This window comes from Tachypleus tridentatus, chromosome 9, assembly GCF_004210375.1.
Source record: "Tachypleus tridentatus isolate NWPU-2018 chromosome 9, ASM421037v1, whole genome shotgun sequence".
NCBI lineage: Eukaryota > Metazoa > Arthropoda > Merostomata > Xiphosura > Limulidae > Tachypleus > Tachypleus tridentatus.
The window spans coordinates 107,265,203-107,290,822 of NC_134833.1; the positions used below are offsets into that span (position 1 = coordinate 107,265,203).

At 34.0% G+C, this 25,620-nt stretch overlaps 1 protein-coding gene across 1 annotated transcript in view; it reads left to right on the plus strand.

Moving 5' to 3' along the window:
• The first annotated feature begins 2,585 nt into the window (after window positions 1-2,585).
• Window positions 2,586-25,620, plus strand: part of LOC143226000 (ATP-binding cassette sub-family C member 4-like) — a 153,272-nt gene continuing 130,237 nt past the window's right edge. The window contains exons 1-2 of the mRNA XM_076456328.1: window positions 2,586-2,980; window positions 12,089-12,199. Coding sequence (XP_076312443.1) covers window positions 2,889-2,980; window positions 12,089-12,199 — 203 coding nt within the window. The 5' untranslated portion in view covers window positions 2,586-2,888. The remainder of the gene's footprint in view (window positions 2,981-12,088; window positions 12,200-25,620) is intronic.

Consider the following 25,620-nt stretch of genomic DNA (forward strand, 5'->3'; position numbering starts at 1 on the left):
CTAAACGTAAAAGGTATTTCTAATAGTACAATATGATAAAACATTTGTTTTGTTTGTTTGTTTTCTTATGCACAAAGCTACAGAAAGGATTATCTGTGCTCTGTCCACTACGGGTATAGAAACCCGGTTTCTTGCAGTATAAGTCTGTTAGAAATACCACTAAGCCACTGGGGTGGGGGGCATTTTTTTGTAAATTTAAAATAATGCTTTTGTTGTTTCATTAATGTGTGATAATGAGTTACTTTGTATATTCGTGTCTTCGTTAACATTTACGAAACCTATGATTGAAATTCGAATTGAAACGTGTAATCACGATGACAAGCAATTCTAAATACGTTTATATTTTAAGCACATGCTTCTTTTAGCAATATCACGCTCAAAACGTTTGTTTGTAATTAAACACAAAACTGCACAGTGGTCTATATGTGCTCTGGCTACCACGGGTAATGAAATCCGGTTTCTCGCGTTGTAAATTCGCAGATATACTGTTGTGCCACTGGGGACCCGCTCAAATTAATTGTCAGATAATTCAGGCTCAGATCCAGTATCATTGTCAGCTTGCTTAAACTGATGTTTCCAATGTTTTGAGTAGCAATATACATCCTGTTGACAACGAAACGCCCACCTTTTAGAAAATAAAATTTAGAGGTGGCTTTAAATAGGAAAAGAAAGAAAGCTTATTACAAGAAGTTATTGGTATCATGATTACATAAGCTTGTGGAAACGTTACACATTGTAATAAAATTAAAGTTTCTTCCACTACTTATTCAAGCTGTCTCTGAACTTAGTGGCTATAACTTTGTTATAGTCGAAGAATCGATAGCAATAAAAAACTCGTTTAAAATAATACATAAAAACAAATTATATGTCACAGCAAAAAAATGCAGCTTGTCAGTCTGATTTGCATTATTCAAACAAACTATTGCAAACGGCAAGTACCTGCAATACACGATAAATTTTGGAGTTATTTTTCAAAAAATAAATTAAACAAGGGTAATAGAGGAAACTCAATCACAAACTGTACAGTAAGAGAATACTTACAAACACTTTTCTTGGTGCTGTAGTTGGAAAGAAAGACATTTATTCAAGAAGACAAGCAATAATAATAATATATCGCACTAAAGTCAAAATAAATGCCTTCGTGCAATACTCCACAGTCCTACATTACCCACTTACTTGATCGTTCCTGTTATATCAGTTTGAGGAAGATAAGCTGCTAACTTACACACGTCTCTTTACCACTGAAACACCTTCTTAGAAATGGTGATACATAAGAAGACCAAAGTAAGCATAAGTTTTTACAAAATGACATCTGCGATATGTATACCAACTGTTCATCTGCCACAAACATTTTGAAAAATATATCAGAATATATCTAACTAATTATGGTTGGGTAAAGGAAAACAAAACAACTCGAACTCAGAATGAAGGAAACAAAGAATACCGTAAACAATGAGAAATATAAAAGTATAGGATTTCTTTATTTATTTGTGATTAAGCTCTAGGTTATGTTCGGGTTACTAGATTATATATTCATATTAATAATTACACACACAGACAAAACAGAAATTAAGAAGATAAGTTATATTTGCCAGTAAATAACTTTCTGTATGAAGTAAATGATTCGTTTTTGTCAACGTTTAGTAGACTACTGGATGATATTTTTTAGTCGTCAAACTCAACAAGGCCATTGATAAAGTTTTTGGTTGTTAGAGGCGTAATGTTTTGAGTTTCTGCACATGAGGTTTTGACTTATTTGTTTGTTTTTAAGGGCATACGTATTCGCACGTTAATTTTTATTCTTTCTTACGCACACAAAATTGTAAAAGTGCATAAAATGTCGTTACGTAGCATTGGTAACTGATGATTATTTTTCATATTTATCTTTATTAATCATTATCTGCTTTCTTGACTGTCATTGTTACTAAAATTCTAGTACTTCATGCATCATGAAGTATTTAACTTAAAATAACTTCGCAGTAAATACCACTGAGTCATCTTTTAAAGTATTGGCAGATATTTTGGCAAAATAAAAACTTTTTCCAACACAATATTTCTAGCCTTGAGTCACCATTTGGATGATCCCTTCTCTTTCTGGTTATCTTCTTTGAAGCCAAAGTTGATGTTGAAATGGCGGCTTTACCTTTTTTTACCGGATACTTGTTTTCATTCAAGGAGAAAAAGTCTCTTAGCTCAAGATATTTGACTATCACATCTTTTCTGCTCTCTAACGTGCCATTTTTCTCACGTTCTCCTGTTTCTTTCCTGTAGCTCAGCGGTAAGTTTGAGATTTTACAAATTTGGTTTCGATACTTCCAGTAGGCACAGTATAGATATACCATTGTGTAGCTTTTTTCTTATCTTTGTTGAGCTATTTTGTAATGTAGCATGGTTCTCTTTTAACCTGAAGGAAAGACTTTAACCGAACCCTGGTCTAGATTGTAAAGCACAGATATCAAATACTGACTATATCATGCTACGTTACGTAACGACTTAATTCCGGACCAATATTTTATAGGTGAAGCTTCAGGAATGCAATCTGGTTATAACGTAGGTATTTTTTAAAACTGCTGACTGAACAGCTGTGTTAGTAGTCGGTTGGTTCGCGAATGCTTGATACACATATAAGTCAAGATTCGTGTTTTCTCTTTCTGTACTATTGATTATATTACAGTACTTGGAATTTTTAATTTGTACTTTGTTTTAGTTCTTTAATACTGTAATATTAAGGAGTGTATATCAGGCGCCATTAATGTAATTTCATTATTAATTTTAAATATTTTATTTATAACAAATAAGGAATAGGTTATTTTGTTTAATTTTTTGATATACTTAACTTCTAAGGTCATAGTTAATGATTCTTTCTCAGTATATTATAATATTTCATTATGAAAAATAAAACGACAAAAGATAGAAAAGAAGACAAAGAAAACCCAAATCCGTCTGAAAACGCTAACTTCTTGTCGAGAATCTTTGTTTGGTAAGTAAAACTGTACTTTCAATTTTGAGTTATAACTTCCACAAAAATTACTAAAACTGTAATACAACACAACTAATGATACTATAGTAGTAGTTACAGTACATACACATGTAGATTTGGGAATTGGTTTTACAGCTTATAAGTGTAAGGGTTCTTATAACTTTGGGAATCGAATTTTCGAAGGTAGCAACAACATTAAGCCAAAGTTGTCTTACAGTTAAATTTATTTGTAAATTATATTACTAAGAAATGTATCAGTAATATCAAAAATTGTATTCCTTATCACTCAATATGTAAAATATTTTAATATAGGTAGTATACTAGCAGTTACTAAAGGAATGGCTAAATTATGGTGTACACTAAGTTATTGTGACAAGTAATGTGCAACCGGAATCATATTTTGGTTGTTTATTCGTTTCTGTTACTTCGTTTTCAACACCAGTAATTTATTTTATTTTTATCATTTCAAGTTTCTATATTAATGTCATCAAAATAAAGATTGTTACTGTTGAAAGAGATATTCATGGTTGTTTATAACTTTTATGACATAGAATTAGTTAAAAGCAGGTATTTATGATGAATAGTACAAAATTAAATTATTTACAATATTTTTAAATTACGAATTATTATGTGTGGTTTGGCAAAAGTACTTTATTCTATCATGCTACGAAGTGTTGCGATTGAAAACTTGGTGCAATACTGCAATAATCACTCTCGGTACGGAGAAGATTAATAATTGGGAAACGTTTTGTTCGAGAGTTAAGATTACAGATTTATGTAATACAAGTGCAGTTGCTAACTTATATTGCAATTTATCCAATGATTCTAAAGTATTTTTGCACAAGCCATTGTCAGTCTAACATAATTAAGTAGTTAAGTTCATCAGAACAATTAATTCATAAGCGCTTAAGGCTATTTTCAGAAAAAAATTGTTGACGACGTAATGTATAAAAATCCCTCCCCAAAAAAGTTGAACTAAAACTGAAAGATAGTAGGTAATATCTTCAAGTTTTTAAACATTTTATGCTCTAATCTTCCTTGTAATTCAGCTATTATTTACAAAATAAATATAAAACATCAGTTTTTGTAACAACAAACCATACATGCTACAAACGGTCATATTAACCTGTTGACTGCCAAGTATTTCAGCTGCTACAATACAACTCTAATGCTTCTTCATTTTGTAACTTTTTCGTGATCCCATGTTGGATCGAAAGTGAAACAATTTGTAAGTAGGTCAAATGCATGCATGGTGCTGACATCTAGCATTGAAGTTAGGTATTACTGAAAACGAATTAACTCGTCCGTGGCACTGTATTACCGATCGGCTTGGACGAGTTATCTCGTCTACGGCACTGAACAGGTTAAACACTAAAAAGGAAAGTAAAACTAATCTAAGAAAGTGTTTTTCTGTCGTACTTGAAAGTGATGCTGCTAAAGTTTTATATTCATGAACTTCAAGATTAAGATTCTAAACAAAAATAAAGGCAAAACAAACATCCATAAAAGTAATTTGGAAATGCATATCCAAGTTAGGATGTTATTTCATATCAGTGGTATTTTCTAGGCTGCTGGATACACCTTTAAAGATTACGTGAAAATGTCTTTTAATTTTCATGTACTAAGTATCTTTTCTTATAATTTAATAGATTAACATGTTTTAAAGTGTAGTTTGAGTTAAAATTAGAAATACTCAGAACAGTATTTTAGGTAGTTTGTTTTTATTTTTCAATTTATTAATTGATGACATTTACCTGAAGGATTTTAATTTTTATTAAGTACAAAATTCTTCATAACATTTTCGGTATGGTTTACAGATTTGTAAAAGTAGAGTATGAAGAAATATTTGCGATTTTTATTCTTTTTCTAAAGAAGCTTAAAACCAAAAAAAAATAGTTATGATGAATAAAATTATACACACCCAAAGATTGCTTTTATTTACTTTACAAAACTGTATTATATACATGTGTAATATGTATTACTTTGAAAACAAAATATTTTGTAATTCAAACAAAAAAGTAAAAACTTGTTGGGGTCATACTGGAAAGTATGCAACATGACCTATTGATAGATATTTACACCCTATTTAAACATCATAATCATAACACTTATTTTAACTTTGAGACAGGATGAAAAGAATAACAATTCCACATTATTATAAACTATTACTTACAATATTCAATGGAATTTACTAATAAACAAAGTGCAAGAAGAAAACAAATTATTTAATGATAATATGAGGGTTGTATTTATAAAAAGCAATATTATACAGGGTGTTCGGAAAGTCACTTTGCAGTTTTGAAAGCAGCGATAACATTATTCTTTCAGTCTATTTCAAGACAGCAACTGATAGCGGTGTTTAGAAACAAAATAAGAAGGATCCAAGCCTGCATTGATGCCAACGGTGGTCACTTTCAACATTATTTATAATTGTCATTCATATTTACCTCCTGTATTCTATGTTGAAACATGTCTATTAATAAATATATAAGTGCACAGTGACCTTCCGAACACCCTGTATAATGATAGTTTTAATACAGTATTAACTTGGGGTGATAAACTGATAATGAAATTCTACATGAATGTGAGACACAGAAAATACAGAATAAAAAGAATTTTTGAAAGCTAATATCAAAAGCACTAGAAACGAGAAAAATGAGTAAATACGATAATAAAATAATAAGATTGTTAATGTACATAGCTCTTTTCAAACTGATAAAAAACATTTCGTAAATTATTTTACTCAAAGGAAAAAGTGACAAAACAACACCTATCACATAAAGTAATTGTTAAAGAAATTTATTATACATGAAAATACAATTTCTAATAAATGTTTGAATAAACCTTTTAAAACGTGAGGTTTAATTTAAAGCTACGCTTAGCCTCAGTGTATCTAAAAGTCTTCTTTAAAATTCTAAATTGTGTGCACTTCTAGAAAACAAAACTGTGGGTGTTTCTCTGGAGAAAAACTCAATAGCTAAAAAGAAGTGGTGGTCTTGTATCTCAGGACGGCTGATACAGGTATTAACCTGAAGATGACCTTAGAAGGTCGAAACTTTGTTTTCTGCTTTATTAGTAAAAGTGTTAATACCCACACCAGCCATCATGAGATACATTTTACTTCAAGTGGGTTTCTCATCATCACGAATTGATGGTCTTGTCCAACACTGCAAAGAAAAAGTTATTATAGTACTTGTAATAGAAATTAGTGTACAGTATTATATTAAACAGTATGGACCAACTTATTCTGAAAATACTGTACACCAAGTCAATTTTGCGTTTTGAACTAAGTTAACAAAAAAAAACAAACACCTATCCGCCAAACATAAATCACAGTTACCTGATCTACTCAAGCTGGAACGATGATTTAAGATATTATTTTAGTCAGTATAAGGTGTGTGTTTCGTGTTTTTCTTATAGCAAAGTCACATCGGGTTATCTGCTGAGCCTACCGAGGGGAATCAAACCCCTACTTTTAGCGTTGTAAGTCCGGAGACTTACCGCTGTACTAGCGGGGGATTTAAAATATAAACAAATGGGTGTGCGTTTGGGTGTGTTTTCTTATAGCAAAGCCACATTGGGCTATCTGCCGAGCCCACCGAGGAGAATCTAACCCCTTATTTTAGCGTTGTAAATCCGTAGACATACCGCTGTATGTATAATGTACAGTATAATGTAAATAAAAATTATGGAAATACGCATTCAAGGTTAACTTTCTAAAATAACTTCCAAATGGAATTGAAGATATTATAATCATTGTTCCATTATTAAGTACAGTGTTGGTCTGATGTACACATGCAAGATCCTACCAACACAATAAATGAATACGTGGGAGTTAAATTTGACGTCAATTTTGAAGGATCAAGGTTAATTTTAATCATACATACATGATGCACATTTCTATACAATTGATACTTTTATGTTATTTTGTTTTTACAAGTTATGGTACGAGTGTGCAGTGAATTTTATAAACACTAAGCAGATAGACACTAAAACTCAAGATACTTATAAGAATGGAGAAAGTCCTTTGAATTTGCATACGACTGCGGAGAGGAGAAATAAAGAAGTCATACCAACCGATATATTATTTAAAAATACTGCGAGTTCCATAACTTTGTGATACGGGGATATACAGGAAAGTTAACGTAAAATTAAATATCATATTAAATCGCCCAAGAAAAGATGACTTTGGCCTTTATTAATTCAAGTATTTAATTTTGTTTTCCATTTCGAAGTAGCTAAAATATCAAAACATAGTCTTGTATCCTGATTGGTCTTACGTTTCTGATATATATATATATTTAGAGAATATTAACACTGATAGAGTTAAATAAATTAAAACAAACTGAAAAGGTTTGTTTGTTTTTTGAATTTCGCGCAAAGCTACTCGAGAGCTATTTGCGCTAGCCGTCCCTAATTTAGCACTGTAAGACTAGAGGGAAGGCAGCCAGTCATCACCACCCACCGCTAACTCTTGGGCTACTCTTTTACCAACGAATAGTGGGATTTACCGTAACATTATAACGTCCCCACGGCTGGGAGGGCAAGCATGTTTGGTGCGACCGGGATTCGAATCCGCGACCCTCGGATTATGAGTCAAACGCCTTAACACGCTTGGCCATGCCGGGCCATCAAACTGAAAAAGGAAGAACATAGTTAAGAACAGCAAATCCAAACCTCTAACTAATTATATTAGTTTGTTATGGCCAACAACAAGCCGGAACAAAAATAAAAAAACTCTGCACTAATTGAAAAGATCCCAGGGTACAAGCTATAATGTGGGATTATAAAATGTACCCTAGGTTTTGGAGGATACAGCGGAAGTAAGATCCACATTGCAGTGGAGATACACTGTCTATTAGTGTTAACCTCCATTCACCAGTCTCGCATAAAGAAATAAAATAGGAACAGTAATAGAAATAAAAATAATAGACATAGAAATTAGCAGAGCGAGATGTGAGTGCTCAAGCCCACAACATCCCACACATATGTCATCCTTCGCTGCCTGCAGACAGTCGTGGGAAAGTGACTGCTCTCCAAATAGCCCGATGTGGCTTTGCTATTAGGAAACACATACACCATTTGTGGGTAACTAAGTTAAATAACTTATTTCTTAATCTATTCATGTAGAAAACAACCGTAAACTGCCGGTATCGTCGACCCTGACGTAAAATTGGTTAATATGATTTATCAATAGCCAAATGCCTCGTCATCTAACTTGTGACGCGCATGAATGGATTAACGAGATTCCCACTGTCCCTATCTACTATCTAGCGAAACCATAGTCAAGGGAACTGGCTTGGAGCAAACCAACAATATAAATCGTCTCTTGATGCATCGGGTTATAAACGTTTAGGCTAGGTTATAGAAATTCCAGTTGACCCAACATGTCAGTGCTTTCATAAAATATATATTGATGATTCATACACTCAAGAATCTTTCACAAATTTAGGGAATAGGCAGGAATTTCGTAATACACATTTAACCGTATAAGTTATATGCATTTCCAAATATAATTTTAAAATACACAAACGTCAATGTTAAAATAAAATATAACAGTAAATCCATTACAAGGTTAACCTTTGAAATTCACCGTTTGTTTTACAAGTCACAGAAGTCTTCTCGCTAATGTTTGATTTTTCTAAGTTATTGTTGTGCTTTTAATTATATGTAGTTTGCAAATATGAAACGTCAAATATACACAGATAGTGACAAAATGTACACAATGTCTTTCGTAAAATACAAATAAAAAAGATAAATATTGTATGCTTATATTCGCATTGCAATGTAATTAATTCTCTAGAAAATGTATTAATAAAATTACCATTTAAATAAGCATACTCCGTCATATGACAGACAGTCAGCTAGCATGTGTGTTTAGAATGAAGAAAGCCAAAATATAAAAATATAACCTGAGAGCACGACCTCAAGGTCCTTATATCTTTGTCACTGTGTTGATATGGCCTATTAGTTAAAGGACTCTATTAACAATCTGTGAGCTGTGGAATCGAAGCCTATAACTGAACATGCTTACTTACACCTTTCAGTATTGGAGGTTTTATGATTAGGGACGACAGTAGGTAGCTTTACTATTCCCGACCAAAGATAAAGATGCACACATGTTATAACTAACTACGTACACGATTCTCTAAATGTGCACTGTTTGCTCCACTTGCTAGATTTTCATTGCTATTAATGATATTGATGTTCTAGTAACACCGAAAAACAAATATAACAAGGACGATAAAAGACTAAACGTGCATTTGAATGTTGTAATGTTCATTTACTTTATTCGAATAAACTTATAACACTGTTTTATCAACTTTTATTAACACACCTGCTTACTGTCGTGTAATTTCAGCATATTTCTTATTTTAGTGTTCACGCGAATGGCATAATCTGCTGCATATATATAATTTATATTTATACTGTAAAGTTGTTTAATAAATAATATTCCTAGTTTAAGGGCTTACAATAAAACTACGGAGAGGTAATAAATATCAAAGCAATTTTTGATAGATGTCTGAACCAGAAGGCATAACATTTTCCTGACAACATTTTTTTATTAAATGTTTCTTCTGAGCAGTTAGCTGACTTACCAGCTAAAATCATAAGAGATTAAATTGTTTTAACAAATTGAAGACATAATATATTGGGTAACTTTTTATGTATCTATATAATATGCACAGTGGCGGATCTAAGGTTGTATGGGCCCTTGGGCTAATAATTTACATCTTACGTAATTTTACATGGAATAAAATTATCAATGGGTCTTGGGGCTGAGCTCCTTCTACCCCCTACCTAAATACGCCACTGAATATGCATACTGGTTATTATCTATTTGAAGCATTGTTGCTATCATTTTGACTCATTATTTTCTTGTATACAACAACATAGTTAAATGTTCTTGTTGTTGTCATTATGACTTATAATTTTCTTGCATATCATAATATAGTTAAATGTTTTTGTACGTACAATACTGCGATTGTTATTGTATGAAATTGTTGAATAAGATTGTAAATCGTTTTTACTGTTTGTGTGAACATTTTTTGTTGAATTTCGCGCAAACCTATTATCTACGCTGGATGTCTCTAACTTAGAAACGATAGACACAACTGAAAGCAGTCAGAGTTTCGCTCGGCGCTAACACATATCGCTTGTGTCCTGATACTAGTTGGTAGTGTCCTGAATTCCCAGTTTGTGTCCTGAAAATTCAGAACAGAAGACCATGATCAGTACTATACTGAAGTGCTAAAATGTCTGCGCCTATAGGCCCAATCCACGAATCCTTTAAGGAATTCTTCTGAAGGTAGCATGTCAACATAATCCACTTCCAAATTTTGGAACTCTTGAGTCTAATTAGTAAACTAAGTAAGGAATATTAGGGTAATTGATATATTTTTAAATAAGTTAGATGTAACTTATAGAGAATAGGCAATGTACAATATAAATTAAACACATTTTGGTTATGTCAAGCTTTATAAAGGATACAGTCTATAAGACAGGCGGTTGTGAATTGTTGGCGATACATTTCAACAATAAATGGACAATACACAATCTAGTTGTTTTCAAATAATATATTCAAAACATGTGAAACGTCTGTACGAAAATTCGTTACACTACTGTTTATCACAGTTGTATCCAGAGCTGTAGATAATTGTCTCTTTTTCGCCAAAGCCCTCACGGGCATGTTCAATTATTTAGGAACACTCATTTGACAGGAAAAATTGTTCTCTACTCAAATCTGTTATTACAACACAATCAGCGATAAATTCACTTACGTTGTTACCAAAGTTGTATCTTCAGCTTTAGGTAATTCTGTTTTACGTCAGACGTCTATAAAATCTGATTCAGTTACTTTATAACCCAAATGACAAGAAGAATTACTCTTCGTCAGTCTATTATTGCAATGCAATCTGCGATTATAAAACTTTATAAGCCGCCAATATATAAAGTTGGTTTCCACAGATGTGTCCCCCGCTGGGGCATCGGTAAGTCTATGGATTTATAATGCTAACATCAGAGGTTCGATTCCACTTGCTATTTTGTTATAAGAAAATACACATACCACAGATGTACTTAGAACCTTAAACATTTCTCTCCTTTTTTAATTTCCACACAATTGTATTTAGTTACTTTAGAACATCCTTTGATAAAACAAATTAGTGTCCTCTATCTCTACTATTATAACACTAGATTTAAAACACTTTAAAATTTACTCCATTGCATCTAATTCACATACAGCCTAACTTTATGTAACTTTGTATCTGCATTTATTTATAACACTCGACAGAAATATCTGGTCCTTCAATAACAATAATATTATATTTAATATTTCGAATAAGATGACGTAAATAATGTTACAAAAGCCAAATAGAACAATTAAACTAGTTACACTAGTGTGAGCCGTACAGAATAATGCAACGAAACTTTTTTGATTTAAAGGAAGTTGGGTTGGATGTTTTCTCCTGCGGCCTCACAGTAACGCAGCAGAATGTCTGAGAACTTACAATTTTAGAAACTTGGTTTCCAGGTCAGTGATGGGCAATGCAACGATAGTCCCTTGTGTAGGTTTATGCGTAACTACAAAGAAACATAACTATCGCTTTTAAAATAATTTACTTTTAACAATCTTATTATGAAAACTAAATAACCATTAAATATTGAATCACTAAATAAACTGAATAACAACTTAAACTGAACAGTACATTAAATCCAACATGTTATCTATTTATCTTACTAAATAAAATATGCGACAGAAATGATGTACGCTTAGGGCCTTAGGCATTTAAAATATACTGTATAAATGATCCACGCTGGGGTGTTTCAACTGAATTAGTATGCTTTAATTTGAATGCGCCAACAACGGTATTAATCTCGTACAGTAACTGAACAAGTCACATTCAATACAGGATTTAGAAGTTAGTGAGACAGTCGAAGCTCGAATGACAAAAAAATTCATTGCTAGGAAATTTGTATTTTCCCTGTATAAGGGATTATTATTTCGAACAATGAAGCGTTCGTTCATATCAACTTCAAATACTATATCCACACTCTTGGACATTTATCTTTGGTGTGAATGATGTTTTGTTTTTGCTTTTTTCGTAGTTGGATTATTCCACTTTTCCTGAAAGGCTGGAAGAAGAACTTGAAAGAAGGAGATTTATATAACAATTGTGCAGCTGATTCATCCGAACATTTAGGGAATATTTTACAGAGGTATATTAGTAATTACAAATTAGATATTGGAGAAACGTTTTGTCAGAAATGAACACGTAATAACTTATGTTTTAGTCGTGTTTTGAATTAAACACTACTCCTTCCAAAACTCCCTTTAAAATATAGTTTCTTGTTATTTATTATAAAGTTAATTTAAAATTTGACAAGGATTATGATTGTTGTTAATGAAGGAAAATATTTTAAGATAGTATAATGCTTTTAAAAACACAGACAAATGAGCGATATTCTCGTTCATAAAATGACATTCAATGTGGAAACTATAATGGTCAGGAGAGAGAGTTCTATGTTTAGGATTTGAGCCCTGTTAAGTCAGTTGGTAAATGCACTAGTTATAGTTAGTCAATTTATGTTATACATCTAAACAAGTGAATAGTAATGCATTGTTTTAAATTGTTTACTTTACAGTGTGATTCATTAAACTTTACAGCTAAAAACGTCACAGACACCTCTTGGATTTGACTGATATTTTTGTATGTTATGAGTAAATATTTCCTGTGTAGTACAGAAAGTTCTTGAATGTGTAGGATACCTATTTACAGTGTAAAATAGGCACTTCTTGGGTAAAAATGATATATGCCCTACCTGTATGACTTTTAGTCAACTAGGCCTCATACCAACGTCCTGGAAGATACCTAGAGATGACAGTTTAATGCTCATTAAGTCATCCAGATATTCTGTGTCCAGTCTTTTTAAATTATTTTTTAAAGTAGAGATTCCACAGTCATAACATTCTGTAACTAGAGGATTCACATCAACCAAGTGAATCAGCTCCAGGAGATAAGCGAAGTAATATCTGTCTTGATCTGAATTGTACATCTTCTTATACAGTAAAGCTGAATATAGTGGATTTTGACTTAAGACTGCTATATGTTGACAAGGTAGGAGTTCATTGGGCAAAAGTACTTGGAAGTATTTAAAGAGGAATTTCATTTCATTTCTTCTATTCATTGTCAAGAATTTTCTGTCATGATGCCAATATCTGGGATTACTTATTACCGCAACTTCTAAAATGTTATGAAAACATCATGAAATCTTTTGTCAAGCGTTTCTAATGGTTTTATGATAATTTCATTTTGGCCAACTTCAAAGGCATTGAGAGCAGTATATTTTTTCAGTTTATGTATACCCTTTATATATATATATGCTTAAACACCATACTGATCACGTCCATTAGTGGACCATCAACTCTTTGACATGAAATCAATCTGGCCTAGATACTTTCCAGTTTGATCACAATACATGATACAGTAATTTAGTCCTCAACTTGTGAATCAAAATACTTATATACATAGAGGTTTCATTCATCATTGGCCCTTGAAAGGATTAAAAACAAAATTACAATTAATGATTTCACATTCTTCTAGAAAATGCCAAAAGTGATCTTTGATCTTTAAAATCGTGGGGAAAACCTTATCTGGATATGAAGCTTCATCTGTTTTCAATCTCTGTCTTTTTACTTAACAACTGAATCTATATGTTAGTTGATTTCGGAATTTCCCGTGGAATTCTTAGGTTCAGAAATATTTTTAATGTCTTCTCTAATAGAAACGGAACATTTAAAAGCTCATCTATCTCAGACAATATAGCAAGGTCTTTAAAAATTATACAACTCATTATCAAGTAATACGCGCATAAAAATGTTCAAACAAACAAAAGAAACTAACCCAACACTACTTTTTTCAGATCATTAATCAAATAAATCCTTATGAAGGTAGATGTGTCTCAGGAACACATTAGGCACATAATGCTTTATAAGGGAAATAAAGGCAATAGTGCAGCAGAAACTACACGAAACATTCAAGGCGTTTATGATGTGGAGTCTCTCAATGAAAGAAAATGTCGAAGGTGGTTTCAGAAGTTCAGATCAGGTGACTACAGCTTAAATGATGCGCCATGTTTAGATCATCCTGTTGAATGTAATGATGGTTTGCTACTGGCTGCCCTTGATAAATATCGTGCTGTAACAGTTGAAGAACTAGAACAGAAGCTTAATTCAACCCATTCAACAGTTTACTGTCATCTTCAATAGCTTAGAAAGGTGTCAAAACTTGGAAAATGAGTTTCCCATGATTTGACAAAAGCCAATCTTAAAACAAGAGTGGACGTTGCCACTTCTCTGTACTCTCGTGAACGCAAGTCACCTTTTTTGGACAGGTTAGTGAGTGGAGATGAAAAATTAATATATTATACCAATGTTAAGCGCCGCAGACATTGACTCAGTGCAGGTAAACTGGCTAAAACACAGCCTAAAATGGACCTCCACCCTAGGAAAGTCTTGTTAAGCGTTTGGTAGGATATTGTTGGTGTGATCCACTTTTATTTGCTGCCACTCAATGTAATGATTACATCAGACTTCTATTGTCAACAGTTAGAGCGCTTGAATGTTGCACTGAAAGAAAAGAGGCCTGCTTTGATCAATCGTAAAGGTGTCGTGTTACACCAGGATAATGCACGGCCCCATACAGCAAGGATCAAACCTGCAAAGATTGAAGAGCTAGAATGGGACAAACTCTGCCCCATCTGATTATCATCTGTTCCGAAGTTTGCACAACTATCTTGATGGAAAAGAGGTTGGAACACACGAAGATGTCAAAACTACCCTTTCTACATTTTTTTCCTCCAAACCTCAAGAATTTTTTAGACGTGGCATTCAGAAGCTTGTGAATCGTTGGCAGGAAGTAATTAATAATAATAGAACATACATTATTGATTAATTAACATTAAAATCGTTTAAAATCCTTTTTCTTTTTCTGAACCTAAATTCGGACATTACTTAAGGGATGGATGGCCTGATACAATCTACAAAAGTCGTGTATTCAAAGTAAATGCACTTTCATTAAGTAAGAGTGCTACCACTTTATCCAGTATTCAAACTATTTACATCAGTGTCATAAGAATTGATATACAATGTGCAAAGTTTGAAATACAGTGAATACTTGAACTTTTAGAAAAATCAATCACATTGCTACTATTTTAATTTTTTATACAGAGTGTTCGGAAAGTCACTATGCACTTATATATTTATTAACAGACATGTTTCAATATAGAATATAGGAGGTAAATATGAATGACAATTATAAACAATGTTGAAAGTGACCCACGTTGGCATCAATACAGGCTTGGATGCTTCTTATTTTGTTTCTAAACACCGCTATCAGTTGCTGTCTTGAAATAGAGTGAATGAATGCTGTTATCTTTGCTTTCAAAACTGCACAGTGACTTTCCAAACACCCTGTATATTACATCAAGTCTACATCAAGACTCACATATTTGAAAGTTGTACGTACAAGTTATTTTTGTGTCAAGAGGCAAGTAAATTATTTCGAAATCTACCTTCCTGTACACATTGTTTGTAAATGTATGCTTGCTAGGGCAAACACTTTTGAATCCAGCTGTGCAGACTGTACTAGCAGAACAATAACAAAATATTACTGTTTCGCCGATCATGTCACAATCGGAAATCCCCGATTGCTAGTTATTATAGCGCACAATTAGCCCGATTCCGATTATATGCGGTGAAGTTGATTATGCCAATATGTAGTATTGTTGACAGTTTAACCGTAAAATGTAAGGACAGGAGAGAATGAACTTTCAAGTTGAATCAAGTTTGAAATGGTTGAGGTTATCACTAAATGGACCATGAAAACAAATCACGATCTATTTCCCGTTTTTTATTTCAAGAGATATAAAACATAATGTGGACAAACCTTGTGACTACTACATTGTCTTACATAAAGTCATGTGACGGTTGTGAGAGACAAGCAAATTGTTGAGGTTCATTGCCTACATTCATCATTCACTTTATCCATAAGTTCAAAGACTTTTGCTGTCATTCTACACATTTTGAAGTAAACCATTTTCTAAACTAAACGGAGTACTCCAACGAAAGGTCAAATAAAATGACAGCGTTTGAATGTTTTTATTCGTACAGAGAAGAATTTTCAATTTCGTTGCCATAAGATTGTTTTTTTTTTTAATTGGCTTTATTAAACAAGAGATATGTTAACCTAGGACTTTCTTTTTTATCAACTCTATTTTTCTGCTCCGGCAATACTAAGCCTTAGGAGCGTGTATTCTCGATTCAATTTTATTACTCATCAGGATCTCTACAAGCCTACTCTAAATTGAAACTCTTTTAGGCAGGATCAGAGTATATTAATCTATGAAACTTCAGGTATTGATCAGTCGAAAGGGTTTGACCTCCAAAGTCCAAAACTGTAATTAGATCTTAAACTGATCTAGCGATTACAGAACTGTGAGCTAAACATTTATACAAGGAAATACAAAAAAACAAACAAACTTATATCCATTCTTTGGGCCGCTATGTTGTAGCTAAAAATGCACCTAATTGCATCTTTATTGCATACCTAATAATCAAGTTTCCCACCTTGAAGAAAAGTAAAAGAAAAACAACTTCAACTGCATTAAGTTAAAGATGAATCACATTGTGCTTGTTCAGTTTTTTCTAATGTATCATCCCCCAGCTCAACATACTTACTTACATTGTTACTTTTGATTTTGCTCTAAAATCACGATATTTTATTGTCGATGAAAACGTTTTAACACCACTGTTAGTTACAGATACAACAGGCAGCTGGTTACAACTGTCCACCTACTTGATTCTTAGTTTTTAACAATTTGCTTCCTACCCGAAAAGCCCACTATATCTAGTTTTTCATATTAAAAAACAATACAACCAATCAGCAGTCACGTTCGTCAAGTCACAACTAATTTTTAACTATTTGAAACTATGCATATTCTTAAATAACAGGACAGTGAATTAAAAAAAATGAAATGTTTCATAGCTCACCAACAGGCTAGTTATTTTGTAAATATTTGTATATACCTGTTTATAACTTTCAACTTATAGTGACATCTCTGACAGTAACATGCGCAATTCAAGCAATTAACAAACCAAACCTTCTTTTGGAAAATAATGGGGCATTCCAAGTTTTCAATTTCTTTGTTGTCAAGTTACCTTCGGCAAGGCCCGGAATGGCCAGGTGGTTAGTACGCTCACTCGTAATCTGAGGGTTGTGGGTTCGAATCCCCGACACATCAAAGAGCTCGCCTTTTCACCATTTGGGGCGTTATAATGTGATGGTCAATTCCACTATTGGTTGGTATAAGAGTAGCCCAAGAGTTGGTGGTCGGTGGTGATTACTGAGTTTCTTCCCTATAGTCTTATACTGCTATAGTATAGACGACTAACGCATATAGCCTTCGTGTAGCTTTGCGCGAAATTCAAAACAAACAAACCCTTCGGCGATTTAACGGAATCCACATGGCATATCATCCCGAAAACTTCGCAGTGAAAAACACACACACTTAAATTTCCATCAAGCACACTGCATATTAGCTCTATGCATAGGTTACTGTTATAGTCCATTTGCTATGATCAACTTCTCGTCATACTCAACTTGCCTTCAATAAGTGACTTTGATGCCATAATAGCTATTCATCATTAGATCTCAGGAACACCTTACACAAGGAGATCAAATGCTGGCAGGGTAGAGATTGAAAAGTAGGTGCAAGATAGTGATGACGAAGAAAGAATCCAAGTAACAGATGTTTGGAACTTATCAGACATCGACAATGATGCATACTACTAGATTTCGTTAACTTGATAAAGAAAGAACACTAATTTAACTCACCACTACTTAGGACTATTTGCATGCCTTCCATATTTTGTTAATTTGATAGTTTTGCTTATTACATATTCAAATTTATGAACGACTAATTAACAGCTGTTTCAGGATATGAAGAAATTGTTATAAAATTGTTGGTAACGTATGTTCGCTCTATAGCAGGGGTCACCAAACTTTTTTCACAGGGGGCCAGATTACTTGGTGAATGAGAAGCGCGGGTCGCATGATCTTTATGTTCAATACTCATAAGTTAGAACGAAAGTTCTTTGTAAAAGACTTAACACTAAGTTTAGGATACCACATTAGCCATGTGGGAGTAGCATGCAATACACACACATAATAAAAAATAAACAAAAATACAACCAACACATTTAGTTACCAAAAGGTTTTCAAAGAAGGTGACATTAGCAAAAACAATTGTCACATCGCACACAGTGAGTACATATTTAAATTTCACTAAGCTGCAAAAAAGTTAGTGAGATTTATGAAATTGGCGTTTGGATTTCAAAATATCTTCAATGTTCGGTTTTGAATTGCTGAATCCAATCATGAGAATTGCTTTTCAAATGTTCATCAGTCAACCTTGATCGATGTACCGACTTCACATACTTCATTTTTGAAAATGCTTGTTGACAGACATAAGTTGTTCCGAACACTGATGCCATACCAGATGCGAACTGCTTCAGCTTTGAAAAATCATCTTCAGGTATGCAGCTGTAAAGTTGCCCTCTCTGTGTTTTGCTTTCAACAAGTCATTTCCTTGCAAATCGATGACCTCCAGCTGAAGTTCCACTGGCACGTCATCAATGACACAATCAAAAGGATTCTGAAAAAAAGAAAATGTCACCTTCCATTCTGTCGAGATCCGAAAATCTCTCTAAAATGCTTATTTAAATCCCCAATAATCTTTTTCTGAAAATCCAGGTTGACATCTTCTGTGATTCCAGCATGAAATTCATTGAAACACTGAAAATGAGAGAGGTTTCCTCCTTCCAAATGTGCTTCAAATAATGACAGCTTTATCCAAAATCCCTTAATGATTCTATAGAGATCACAGACAAGGTTATTCTTCCCCCTGAAGTTTCAAGTTCAATTCATTCATATGGGATGTGATGTCAATCAAAAATGACAATTTTGACAACCAGGTTGGATCCGACAGAAGTGGATCGGCTCTATATTTCTCGATAAGAAATATATCTATTTCTCTTCTTAGCTTATAAAAACGAGATAAGACTTTACCGCAGCTGAGCCACCTCACCGCCGTGTGATAAGGCAAGTCACAGAAATTCCGAATCAATTTCTTCAAGAAACGCCTTGAACTGGCGATGATTAACACTCCTACGAAAAGTGGGGCCTAATAGGCCCCAGAGCAACTTGAAAGGTTATTAATATTAGGCTAATAATTTTGTATTTAAATGAAATTGCCATTTAAATCCATTAATGAATGGATTAACGAGATTCCCACTGTCCCTATCTACTATCTAGCGAAACCACAGCCAGGGGAACGGGCTTGGAGAAATCAGGACTAGAAACGTCTTTTCGTAGGAGTGTTAAGTGCATGACCCCGTATGAAGTTCACTGCATAAATGACTGGTTTCAGTACGCAAGAAATATCTAAGTCTTTTCCACAGAGTGCTTGCTGATGTATGATGCAGTGTATGAACAGAGCGCTTGAGAGTTAAAGATCTTCCAACTGTTTCCTGATCAGCCCCACCAGACCCTTCTTCACTCCAGCCATGTTTATTCCTCCATCAACTGTTACACCTCTAAGCTGATTCCATTAAAGGTTATAGTCTTGCAAAGTTTTATGCACTTCCATGAAAATGTCTTCTCCAGTTGTTCTTCCGTGCATGCTGCAAACTGATGCCAACTCTTCCGTGATCTGAAAGTTCAAATTAACTCCACGAATGAACACGAGAAGTTGTGACGTACTCGAGAGATCAGTAGACTCATCCAGTGCCGGAGAATACCATAGGAAGTTTCTAGCTTTTTAGCGTATCTGTAATGCGATGTTCTCTCCAAGTTCTTCTGCTCTCCGTACAACTGAAGTTGCTGAAAGGCTGATACTTTCAAAGAAATTGGCTTTTTTAGGACACAGCTCATTTACTGCTTCCATCATACACTCTTTGATAAAGTTGCCGTCAGTAAAAGGTTTTCCTCGCTCTGCCATCCTATGCACTATTTTGTAATTTGTACGAGTGACAGATTCATGTTCAGCAAACTTTCTCGTGAAGAGATTCTTTTGAGATTCAAAAACACGTTTCATGGATTCAAAATTTTCAGAACGTAACTTTCCTGAAAATTTCAAATATGTTGATAGAGGTTTTTGTTTTATAGTGACGCCGAAGATTGTACTCTTTCAAAACGGCAACACTTTCGGTGCATATCACACAAGTAGCTTTCTGGTTTTTTGTTTCCACAAAGAAATACTTTTCTCCCCATTCTTCATTGAAAACACGACACTCAGAGTCCACTTTTTTTCTTTTAAAAGCAGCTATAACGATGGGTGAAAAAAAGAGGATTTGAAAATGAAAAACACAGAACGCTGTGAGAAAAGTATTGTACTGGTCCAAGAACGCACAAACAAAATATATTGAAACGTTCGTTTGACATGACACTTACCTAAGAACGAGTTACGGAAAGCGCATAACCTGACTACTCAGAGAAATGAGCTTGCTGAAGCGGTAACCCTAGGCCGCTGAACTTACAAGACGAGTCGATAGGACGAAGGTTAAGTCTGTACTTGTTTTCGATATCGTAATGCTTTCATAGATACGTTCCTCGATATGAATAAACGGGCAGCAAGGACGAATGAAGAATTTTTCTATTGCTTAAAAATGCGCGTGACAGCCTTGTTTCTTTTTTTCATAACGTCTTGTGTTTGCCAGCTTAAGGCGACCATCGGTTTGACTTATTTTGTTATGACAGTCGGACATTTGATGAAATATCACTTTTTATTTCCAAGCGGCAAGCTGCTGGCGGGCCGGACAAAATGACCTCGAGGGCCGTAGTTTGGTGACCCCTGTTCTATAGCGTACTGACTGTAGCTATCCAACAATATTCTCCTCTTTGCACGTTATTTTTATACAAATCCCACGAGGCTCTAAAACGTTCACTAATATTTTCGCGCATTTTACTTAAACAAGTATCGTTGATTTTTACACTTTCAAGAATTCTCTACAAGTTTCAAGAACAGGCAGGACTTGCGCAATACACTGTTAAGAACATACATCACAGGCAGAAAAGAAAACTATACAGAAAGAAACGTAGGCGCCAAAATAAATGTACAACGGGAAAATCCGTTACCCGTCCTTCCTTAGAGAATTAAAAATTGACGTTAGGCAATTTTAACTGATATTTTACACACACAAATACCTACATATATTGATAACAATACATTGTCAAAGAATTGTGCAGCTTCAAAAATCATGATAATATAGGACACAATACCAGTAACCTTATAATAATACAATTAAACGGTACGGAAAAGTGCTTAAACACATATTTAATCTTTTTGGTTGGCCCGGCATGGCCAAACGCGTAAGGCGCGCGACTCGTAATCCGAGGGTCGCGGGTTCGCGCCCGCGTCGCGCTAAACATGCTCGCCCTTCCAGCCGTGGGAGTTTATAATGTGACGGTCAATCCCACTATTCGTTGGTAAAAGAGTAGCCCAAAAGTTGGCGGTGGGCGGTGATGACTAGCTGCCTTCCCTCTAGTCTTACACTGCTAAATTAGGGACGGCTAGCACAGATAGCCCTCGAGTAGCTTTGTGCGAAATTCCAAAACAAACAAACAATAATCTTTTTGGCTTAACACAACCATTAATTACCGTACTTAGGTGTTCTTCGAAAGGTGGGATAGGTTTTAAAGGAGTAACAGAATTTTTCTTATTAAGTTTTCTGGTCAATTATGTGTGTGTCTTCATATAGCAAAGCCACACAAGCTATGTGCTGAGTCCACCGAGGAGAATCGAACTCCTGATTTTAGCATTATAAATCCGTAGACTTACCACCGCTGTACTAGGCGGGGGACTTCTCGCCAATTGACATGTATCTTCTAAGTTTTACAAATGTGAGAAACGTTTTGCCTGATTATTGGCCAAAGGAAATGTCATAATTTTGTTACATGTCTTTTTGACACCTAGGTGACCTCCCATGGGGTGTTCATTAGCAATTTTCAGTATTTCTGAAAGATATGCTTCTGGAACAACAATTTGATAAATTACAGTCCCGTCCTCCGAAATCGAGTGTCCACTTTCTCATGAGCACAGCATTTTTGAAGAAGTAACCATTTGGAACTTTCTCCAGTTCATCTTTTGAGAGTGCATATTTAAATAGTGATGAGATCTACAGATCCTTTTCTTGATCTGCAATCAGTTTGCTTTTAGCAAATGGAACTTCCTCAGCTAAAGTAGATCACTCACTTCCATCACTGCCACTCATCAAAGCCTTGTCAGTAGGACCAACATTCGCAAGATGCGTGTCGGACCCAAGAAATGTCTGTGTCAAATCTATAAAGTCATCTTATTAACACCTGTTTATCATTACTCTTTGGCTAATTTTTTTAGCCTGAGCTCCATTCACATCACATGAGAGAAACACTTTTGGATTCTTCACAACAACGACAACATTATCTTTAGATGAAACGATGATCTGGTCGCTAACCATCTTGGATTCAGCAACGGCTAAATCCTTTCCCAACAATAATGATATACCCTGAAATGGTAGAGTAGGTCTTACTTCAGCCACAATTGGTCCCGAAACTAGATCTGATATTAAACAAGTGCTGCAAAGAGGAACATTAATAAAACCACCCTCAACACCATAAGTCATTATAGACTCATCAGTGGTTTAACTCAAATTTAAAGGCAATACACCTTATAACAACAATGACTGAGCCCCTCACCCCTAGTATCACGTAAAATACGTATGGGTATGGGAATCACTATATCATTTTTCAAAAACACAGAACCTACAGACATAAAAGGTTTACATTTCTCCCTAACTTCATCAGCCTTTTTATCAGTGATCAAATGAACAACATTGAATTATCTGTTGAAACTACGTCATATGTGGGCACAAACGCACTGAGTGTTGATTCCTTTTCTTTTTTTCTCTTTCATAGAGCAACATTTGAACATAACATGACCAGACATTTTACAAAAATAACAGACAGGCTGTGATGGTTTTGATAAAGTTTTATCATGATTATCTGAATATTTCAAATCACAGTAGTTGGATGTTTTAAAAGAATTCCGAACTCTAATTGATTGAACAGATACTGGTTTTTACTAGGATGGCAAGAATTTCTTTTATAAAAATGTGGTTTTATGTGTTAAAGTGTCACCATTGGAAATAGTCATAGCTTCTTGTAGTGTTTCAACTTCAATAATCCGTGATGACGAGAAAACCCACTTGTATAGAGAAATATATATGTAAAAACGGCTGGTATGGACAGAGAAAACACTATGTAGAGGAGCGAACAACGTTTCAACCTTCTTTGTGAACCTGACGATGACCGAAGAAGGTCGAAACGTTATTCGCTCTTCTACATTGACCTTTCTCTACCCACACCAGCCGTTTCTACATATATTTATTTCAACTTTATTTTCATTCAAATAAGTTTGAGATTGACACTTGTACGCATTTAAATTCTTCATTTAGACATAATTGTCTTAATTTGTCAAAACTGTTTCCAATGTCCATAGAATTACATTATCGATTGAAATAAACCTCTTTTTCGTGGGCGAATTACATGTAAGTTTATCTATCTTGCTTGTGATAACCTTGAAACTTTTGGTAATAAGACTCTGGTGCTTTAAGAATAGCTGCTTTAACTTTATCACAATCTGTACAGTCTTTTAGAAAGAGAGTAGCATAAGCTTCTTGGGATTTACCAGTCAAAACACTCTGTAATAATAATGACCATTTTCCGGTGGGCTATCCCATGGTTTGGGCAACTTTCTCAAAATCTTGGAAATATATATCAACTTCGTTATCATTAAATGGTGGTACTTAATATATAAATTGAATTCAAAGTTCTTATTTTGCCTTGCTCAATTGGGGTTGAGTCTCATTTCAATTTCTTTCAGCCTAATTTCATTTTCTGTTTCAATACGGGCTTCATCTTTCTGGACTTCGGTGCGGGCTTGCTACTTCTCTTTTTCGGTCTGAATATGGACTTCTTCAAGCTCAGTTTGTTTGAGTTTTAACTGGATTTATAACTTACTTTTTTTCACACCACTCTGATTGGCTAGTGGGGACACTAGAGTATTCCCCTAATGCTTCCTCAGACAACAAATCTTCGACTAATATTTCAACAATGCACCGTTTTAGTTCACTTTTTCTCCTTGATTTTCAGCCTCTAATTCTAAAATTTTGGCAATTTTAAGCAATTCACTTTTGTTATATTTTTCCAGTTGTTCGAGAGAGGGTGATTCAATAAAACCTTGGCAATCAGCCATGATCAAGTTTAGTTACTACTAAAAATAAATTGTTTTATGATTTTAATTTTATAACGAATTTTTCTTTGATTCAGATCTAAGACGAACCCCTAATTTATTATGTTGCACATTATTATTTTATTTCTGACGAGTCGCCGACTTATTAAATGACGTATGTTAATCTATTACTGTGTCAAATAACTGGAAATGTGAATTTGAATTTAATAGTCAAATAAATGTTAAAATATATTAAATTTGTTATTTTCCAACAAGCTTGATACACATAATTTCTTTTTTTTAACAGGAATATCTTTTAATACACAAACATAAAAACAATACTTATAATTACGGTTACTAGTAATAGTTATTACAAATGATGGTTTACATACAACACTTTTCCTTGATGACGAGAAACCCAGTTGAAGTAAAAATGTATCTTAGAAATGCTGGTATGGGTATTAACACTTTTATTGATACGCACAACAATTTTACAAACTATACTGAGTCTTATGTCTGGTCTAGGACTGAATATTTTATCGAAGGTCCAGGTTCATGACGAGTAAACTAATTCTGAAGTGATACTGTTGCGCCTCTCATGAGCTAATGCTGTCTTTTTCTTGTTTGGCCTCACACCAGGTACAAGCTGACTCCTTCTATCAAAGATATTTAACGTTTCATAGAAATAACTCGCTGAAGTTCCTGGTCAAATTTTGTACTTTTCTGATTAAGAGACGTTATAACATTTATAACATTTACAGCGTACTAACTGTAGGTATTCGACAATATTGTCCTCTTTGCGCGTTACTTTTATACAATTTACGAGTCTCTACAACCTTCACCAATATTCTCGCGCGCTTTCGTTAAGCAAGTATTGTTGTTGTTTTACTCTCAAGAATTCTCTACAAGTTTCGAAAACAGGAGGGACTTGTGCAATACAGAGTTAAAAATATGCGTTAGAGACAAAAAGAAAACTATACAGAAAGAAATGTAAGCGCTAAAATAAATGTACAACGGTAAATCCGTTACAAGTTAAGCAAATGAATAGATTATACTGACAGTAATGTATGGATCTTTCTTTATTAATTAAGTTTACGACAAAAAACACCACTTTAAAGGGAAACAAAAAGTTACTGTTATACCACGCTTTAGAGAGAAAGTAAAGATCAAATATGAAATAAAGTAATTTAATTGGTCTGAAAAAATGAAATGGTTAATCTTGTTTTGTCTTTTTTCGCTCATGAAACACGAGTTAACAACAAAATACACTGTTGGCTAAAATCTTAAGGCCAATGAACATAAAGAAAAAATAT